Genomic DNA, 8,443 nt, shown 5'->3' on the forward strand with positions numbered 1-8,443 from the left:
TGAGCTGAATGCTTTAGGGAGGAATTAAAAGGAGTCTGCTCTTCTTACACATTAGCCACCATCTTCATCAGGAATTGTTTTAGTGCCATGAATGGAAACCAGTTTATCAAGGTCTAGATCAGTGGTTCAACCATGGGCAGCCTTCTCCCCTCCGACCCTGGGGTCATTTGGAAATATGTAGAGGGCATTTTTAGTTGTCACAATGACTATGGGTACTCTGTCATTTAGTTGCTAGGAGCCAGTGATGCTAAGCATCCTGCAGTCTACAAGACAGTCTTGAACAATAAAGAATTATTCTGTTGAAATTGCTGTTAGAAACCTGTTGAAAAACACTGACCTACGAACGAGAGTGCGGTTTGCCATAACCCAAATAAAACTGGGCCTTCCTGTGTCCGGCTAATAATAGGATATCATTAAGAGAGGAATGCAAGTCTATTTCCTTAGGAAGTCCTGGGAAATAAAACAGCTTGCAGAGTTCCAAAGCAGTATTCCACTTAAACAAATAGCCGAACTTTGTAAAATCTTTCCTAATATCTCATTCAATCCCTTCAATTTTATTTTATTCTCTCAACATGTCTACAACTTCTTCCCCAGTTTGTCCTAAGTATTTGTCCACTCTTGTCCCCTATGCTGAGCAGCCCTCTTCTTTCCTAATACAAACCAAGTCTAGTTTTTCTGTCTTCTTCAATTCTGTACTAGTTACATGTGCCAGAATGTCTATGAATGTGTGTGTGTGTGTGAGAGAGAGGGAAAGAAAGAGAGAGATCATGAGTCTATAAACACGCATGTTTATCACTTTTACAAGGGCAAACCTAAGTGGGGGCATTGGTTAAGACTACAGGTAGTCTTTTAAAACCCAATGGCCAGGGACACCTGGGTGGCTCAGTCGGTTAAGCATCTGCCTTCGGCTCAGGTCATGATCCCAGGGTCCTGGGATCGAGTCCTGCATCGGGCTCCTTGCTCAGCGAGGAGCCTGCTTCTCCCCCTGCCTGCCACTCCCACTGCTTGTGCTTTCTCTCTCTCTCTCTAATAAATAAATAAAATCTTTTAAAACAAAACAAAAAACCCAATGGCCAGAATTATAGCAGTGTGTCACAGGACCTAGGAAGTCATAGGTGTTTGTTGCCTCCATCCTGTTCTTTCTGGGTCCACTTGTCCATTCCTATCTTCTCTCTGCATCTTTTATGGTCCCTACTTGGTTAACCTGATTTCTCAGCCAGCCTCCTAGCTTTTGCTCTCTGTAGTTGCAATAGACTGAATGTGTCCCTACAAAATTCATGTGTTGATACCTAACCTCCAATGTGAGGGAATCAGGAGATGATTAGGTGTTGAGAGGTGATTAGGTATTGAGAAGTGATGAGGTCTTGAGGATGACACACTTGCATGGGATTAGTGCCCTTGTAAAAAAGACAGTAGAGAGCTCCCCCACCCCCTTCCACCATGTGATGTGAGAAGGCTGTCTGTGAACCAGTGGCTCTCACCAGACAGTGAATCTACCAGCATCTTCATCTTGGACTTCTGGCTTCCAGAACTGTGAGAAATGAATTTCTGTTGTTTATAAGCGTATGATATGCTGTGGTAGAAGCCCAGATGAACTAAGACAATAACTTTGCTAATTTAAATTTAACTTTCGCATGCCATGTGAGTCTAACTTACATGAACTTCAGCTCCAAAGCCATCTGATGGAATCAAACTCTGTTTCTCAGTTCCACACACATTTGTGGAAGGAGCCAATGGCCACGGATCAGGTTCTGCCTTCCCCAATACAGTGACATCTTCTGAGTTGTGATGAGGCAGATTCTTTAAGAAGGGGCTATTGATGGGGAAGGACTAATGGGTGTCTTTGGTTCAGCAACACCAGTCCGTGTAGTTCATGGTGACACTTAGTCAATATTAGTAAATTCCAGCTTCAGGTTAAGACATTATCTTGAGCTCATTATTCTTCTAAAGCAACTACACTAGTCCTAGCAGATGAGCATGGAAGTAGAGAAGCTTAACGTAATGCACTTCATTTATTTTTGGCCCTTTATGATCATAAAGCAGGTTCAAAGCTGAGTTTTAGTCTTTGCTTGGAGTTTTTCTGGTTTTCACCTAGCTTGGTCAAAATATTAATATTTAACTTACAATGTCAAGGATGGCCTAATCATAAACTCTAAGAAAATTTTAGAGATAGTGCAGACTCTCAAAATGGAGTTGAGCCACTTATTTTGCAGTGATGCATAAACTCCGGGGCATTGGCTATATTAATTACTTTTAATTAATGTCCAAGGACATTAATTAATATTTATTGAGAGCCAGGGACGTTTATTCAACTTGGCACAGTGTAAAAACAATAAAATTCTTTGCTTCTAACTAACACTTGTTGAATGTTCATCATATGAGACAACAATCATTGCCATCACTGAATGGGGAGTAAAAGCAAAACTGTTTTTATGTAGATGGGAAGTTTACGAGTCTGTTTTTGTAGCTGTTATTCTCTTAAATCAAACTGAGGACTTACCCCTTAAATCAAACTAAAGACTTCAGAAGTGCTTCTAATACAACTAACATTCTTTCATTGGAATATAGAAAGATAGAGTTGATTGTGATTTTTTTTTTTTGATAGATGGAGGTGAAGGTGTCGAAAATTTTATTAACATTTAGTTTAAAAAGCTTTACACCTGTGCCATGCCAAGACATAGAAGGTTCTTAAAGAAGTTACCCATTAGGGTTTGCTCCTTGGTTTAGGAGTCGTGGGGCCTTGGTATTGCTTTGTTAAGCGGTTTAAGAATTCATGATCCTGGTCCAGGGCTGGTAATACTGTGCCACTTTCTTCTCCCTCAGAAAAATGGTGCTCGATAATGTTCAAAGCAGTCAGGGCAACCTGAGGGTTCTCATGAAGTTGCAAAGCCTCAATTTTATCAATGCCACCCATTTCCTCTATCAGAAGACACAGGTTTTCCTTCTCTGAGAGCTTCTCTGCTGCCTGGAGGATAAAAGAGATAACATCAAGGATGATGATAACAATTTTGGTGTCTTGGATGGTAAGCAGATTCACCAGTGGCTCCAGGACACCAGAGTGGACAAGCTGGATCACCCGGTCTGTGGTGCCTCCAGTTGTGAAGTTAGCCATGGTCCAAACGGCCTCTTTCTGGACTTTAAATTCTCCGTTTTTCAGCAGAGCCACCAAAGGAGGCAGCATGCCGCAAGCTATCAGCCGCTGGATGTACTGGCGAGGCCCTGCAGCCACGTTGCTCAAGGCCCAAGCTGCTTCCTTCTGGATGGAGGACTCGGGGTGCATCAGGAGCTGGGGCAACACGTTCAGCATGCCCACGTCGATGGCCACCTGGGTCTGGTGATCCGTTCCCGTGACGATGTTCCCCACGGTGCAGAGGGAGGGGGGTCAAGACATTGAGCTGCGAGCTGCTCATGAGCTGGACCAGCCTGGGCAGGACCCCTGTGTTGACCACTTGGCCGATGCGCTCGTTGGAGCCACCAGTGAGGTAGGACAGGGCCCAGCAGGTGTCCGAGAGAACCTCGCTGTCTTGGTGCTGCAGGAGGTGGGATAGGACGGGCAACATCTGCTTCACGGCTTTCACGGAAGGGTAAGGGTTCTTGTTTTGGCACAAGTTGGACAAGGTCCACGTGATGTTCCGCAGAAACGTGATTGGTATGGTTGATGAAACAAGGGCCAGCAGATGTGGAATGGCATTGCTCGAGATAACGAGGTCTCTGAATTCTGCTATATTACCAAGAGCCCACACTGCCTATTCACACACAGTCATGTGGGAGGAAGACAGGAGCTCAACCAAAGGTGGGATGGCCCCATCTTCCACAACAGCTTGAGTCTGCTCTGAAGTCCTGGAAGCAATGTTGGTCAGAGCCCAGGCTGCCTCGAACTGCAAGCAGGGGTGAGGTGACAACTTCAGGAACTCCACCAGCCTGGGAATAAGCCCTGCTTCAACAATCAGTTTTAGAGGAGGGTTCCTTTCCTGGGACAGCATTTTCCTGGCTACCTAATAGTAGTCCCTGGTTTTGTTTTGTTTTGTTTTTAAAGATTTTATTTATTTATTTATTTGAGAGAGAGAATGAGAGGACAAGAGGGAAGAGGGTCAGAGGGAGAAGCAGACCCCCCGCTGAGCAGGGAGCCCGATGCGGGACTCGATCCCGGGACTCCAGGATCATGACCTGAGCCGAAGGCAGTCGCTTAACCAACTGAGCCACCCAGGCGCCCAGTCCCTGGTTTTTTTTAAGAGCAAACTGAAACCTAGTGAAGGGGCTAAGTAACCCGTTTAAAGTTACATGACTAATGGGCTCTCTTTCCCTTAATGACTATGGTGTGAGCTAGTTAGATGCTCTCTAGGTAGAGTGGAAAGTTGCTTGAAAAAAGGTCCCATCAATATTGCAAACTGGAGACATTGTTTCCATTTTATGTTTGGTGTTCCCTTAATTAGATATTTTAGGATTCCAAAAACACTGGATGACTACGAACTTTATATTGGTTTTAAGAAATCTCTATAGTAGTGTGTCTAAATGTGCTTGAAAATTTATGTACTTTTTATGTTCTTTTAGGTTTTTATTTTGAAGTTTCAAACTGTGGGTTTTCTCCCCCCAGAAAAACAAAACAAATTCAAACGGTTATCTGGGAATTCTCAATAATTTAAGCTGGAACTAGTGGGAAATAGTATTTATAGATTAATCAAATTGATAAATAGGTTCAAGAATAAAGGATCATCCCCCCCCCCCCCAACAAGAGAAGACAAAGGGCCTTCTGAATGGAGAACAAAGCAGATTTTCACATAGATCAGAAGTGTCATGCTGTAATCATTTACTTTTTTAAAAATTGAGGATATTATAGATATAGCAAAGTATAATACTAATCTGAAGTGTTCATCTGCATGAATCTTTGCACATACATAGTGTGTGTCTCTCCATGTAACCACTACCGAGATCAGTACCTCCTGCTTCTGCCAAGATGCCCGTTCCCAGTCTATACTTTATCCCTACTAAGGAAACTACCATCTAACTGCCAGCATCGTTGGAGCATTACACTTCTTATCTAAAAGAAATTGAAGTTTTAAAGTAGGAAATTACCATAATTTATTTGCCATTCATTATTTTAACAAATATTTAATGACTATAATGAGCTTTACACAGGCACTGGACATCACTGGTGAAAATGACAGAAACCGTTTCTCATTGTAAATAATGCTGTGATCATTCTTACTGTATATTTTTTTAAGATTTTGTTTTTTTAAGTAATCTCTACATCCAATGTGGGATGCACACTCACAACCCTGAGATCGAGAGCCACATACTCCACCAACTGAGCCAGCCAGGCACCCTCATTCTTACTGTATTTTGAAAGTCTTTTTTTCTTTTACATTTCATTCTAAACGTGTATCTTTATGAAAGATATTGCATGTATCAGTTTATCTTTTATAGCTTAAATATGGTTTGAACTTTAAAAAAAATTTTTTTTTTTGAAGTGTAATGAATAGAAAGAACAATGAGAACAGCAGGCTGCAACTTTCTCAGTTGACCTACTGGGAGCTCTGGCTCACCTTTATCAACTTAGGGCAGCACATCCTGGTGAAGGCAAAGTGTTCAGATGGAACAAAATGCACCAATCTGTGAATTATGCCCTGAGTCACTGTGCTATAGAAGGAGAGGGACCAAGGCTGGTTGTAGGAAGATGAGGATGGAATGTCCCAGGGAAAACGCATGGGCAACAGCTGTCTGTGGGTGGAAATGATCTCCACAGCTCATTTCATTTTTGAAATGTATTAGTTGTACTCTAAGGGCAAAATGGGCAGGTGAATTTCTTTTTTCTTTTTTCTTTTTAAGATTTTATTTGTTTATTTGACAGAGAGAGACACGGCGAGAGAGGGAACACAAGCAGAGGGAGCGGGAGAGGAAGAAGCAGCCTTCCCGCCAAGCAGGGACCCCGATGCGGGGCTCGATCCCAGGATCCTGGGATCATCACCTGAGCTGAAGGCAGACGCTTAACGACTGAGCCACCCAGGCGCCCCGGTGAATTTCTTTTTTTGAATTGAAGTATAATTAACACTCAGTGTTGTATTTCAGATGTACAATATAATGATTCAACAATTCTGTACTTCACTCAATGCTCATCTGAATAAGTGTACTCCTAATCCCCTTTATCTACTTTAACCATCCCCCCCACCCACTTCCCCTCTGGCAACCACCAGTTTGTCCTCTGTATTTGAGTCTGTTTTTTTCCTTTTTTCCCCTTGTTTGTTTGTTTTGTTTCTTAAATTCCACATATGAGTGAAATTATATGGTATTTGTCTTTCTCTGACTGACTTATTTCACTTAGCATTATGCCCTCTAGTTCATCCATGTTACTGCAGATGACGAGGTCTCACTTTTTTATGGCTAATATCCCATTGTACATATATATCACATCTTCTTTATCCATTCATCTGTGGATGGTCACTCGGGTTGTTTTCATACCTTGGCTGTTGTAAATAATGCCACAAAAATCATACAGGTGCATATATCTTTTCAAATTAGTGTGTTTATTTTTTTGGGTGAATACCTAGCAGTGGAATTACTTGTGCATTGTTGGTGGGGAGTGCAAGTAGGTGAGTCATGGACTGTTGTGTCAGAAGTCTCCCTACAGTTCCCATATATAAATGATGCCTAAAAGCTTGCTGAGTATATTTCCTAGAAAGAAAGACACTACGAAGGCTTCTATTAATTACAGGTACTGTTCAGGCCAGTGCTCTTGGATATTTCAGCCCTGTCATAGGGAGTCAACTTACGACTTCCGTAATTTAGAACTAAATTTAGAGACAGTTGTTTTTGGAAAGGGGAAACAAACTTTTCAGTTTTATAAAAACAATCTTAAAAGAGACGTCCACTTTCATTCTTTCTAATAAACAATTGGCACAAGTGAAAGCAAACCAATCTATCTCCATAGGAAATGGCTTGTAGAAAGTGGGTTTGATCTATATAGATTTATGGGATCTCTAAATGCAATCAACAGACAGCCACTTACTGTTTACCAAAAGGCTTGGGAAGGAAATAGTGGATAAGTTCACAGACTAATGTCCCAAATAGCTGTTGAGTTTGCTATCTCTTTTTTTCTTCCTGGAGGGAATGGGAGACTTCCCAGATGAACGTTTATTTCAGACAATTAAATAGAGGGTCATGATTGACATGTTTTCATGTTATTCTTTCTTGGTTTGACATAGAAAATCTACTGGAATCAGGCTAATTTACAAATGAAGGGGTTTATTTTCCCTTTGGTTTGTGGGCATAATTGTCTCCATTAGCTTTAATGGGAGTTTCAGGGCCTGGTCTGAAGGGAGAATGGATGGTTTATGGTAGACTGCTGGCTCTGTGCTATTAAATCCATAGGGAAGAAATGCAGTGTATATTTCGACACCCAACTTCTACACTGTGCAGAAAATAGAAACTGTTTGAAAGCATTCACATTTTTCTCTATCAGTGCCTTAAAAAGAAATAAAATGAAAGCCCAGGGTGCACAAGAACAATTTTATGTGACCATTGAAAAGATTAAGGATCATCTTAAAAACACTGCAAACATTTCGTCTTGAGTAATGGGGATGTGTGCAACAAATAAATGCACAACAACAGGGCGGCCAATTTCTGCACCTTGTAACCAATGCAAGTCCATATCCAAAAGGTCAGGTTGGCCAATAAAAACTTCCATAAAATTCAGACATTGTCAACCTAATCCCCTAATCCCCAAATTCCCAAATGATTATGAGATATTATCAGGGAAGTATTTCATAGTGAGGGTCTCTGTTTCACTCTTTTGAGAATCACTCTTGATTCTGTTGTGTACTATGTGAAAATGACAAAAGGGCTCTGGATGAATGGGCCTCTACTTAGGATTTAATTCATTCTAGAAGTGTTAATTGTCTTCTTCACTGCCTGGCACATATTTGGCACCCAGTAGTATTTGTTGAATGAAGAATGAGTGACGGAGTGTTTACAATCCACTCTCTTCATCAAGAGAATCAAATAAGGTCCTTGCTCTCAAGAAACCACAGCTTAATACTACACATATGCAACTAGAGTGTCCTTTTTTCAACTCTAATGTCTAAATCCAAATATAAAGCTTATTATCCTAAGTGCAGTATTTTTAAAAAAGTATAATCCAGGTATAATGGGAGAACACAGAAGGGAGCGGTGAATTCTGTCTGAAGAGATCTGGGAAGGTTTCACAAAGAAAATGCCAGTTAGCCTCGGCATCCTATGATAGGGAGAAAGAGGGATGAGCAGAGGATCAGAGATGTGAAGATGCACATCCTTTCCAGGGAATAACAAGCAATCTAGTGTGGACAAAGCTAACTTGTCTGTGTAGGAGCACAATGGTAGGTAGAGGTAGGTAGCTGAATTTTAGATGGTCGCTGTGCTTTTTTTGGCTCTGGGAAAAGCATATTATATCTCTTGGCAAGGAGCACAATGG

General features: G+C 41.5%; 1 protein-coding gene across 1 annotated transcript; it reads right to left on the minus strand.

The window, feature by feature from the left end:
• Window positions 1-2,704: 2,704 nt before the first annotated feature.
• On the minus strand, window positions 2,705-5,705 carry LOC110586514 (importin subunit alpha-8-like). The gene is given in 3 exon segments (XM_021696740.1): window positions 2,705-3,379; window positions 3,381-3,995; window positions 5,544-5,705. Coding segments are annotated over 3 exon segments (1,452 nt in total).
• Window positions 5,706-8,443: the final 2,738 nt, after the last annotated feature.

Source organism: Neomonachus schauinslandi, chromosome 5 (assembly GCF_002201575.2).
Source record: "Neomonachus schauinslandi chromosome 5, ASM220157v2, whole genome shotgun sequence".
Lineage (NCBI taxonomy): Eukaryota > Metazoa > Chordata > Mammalia > Carnivora > Phocidae > Neomonachus > Neomonachus schauinslandi.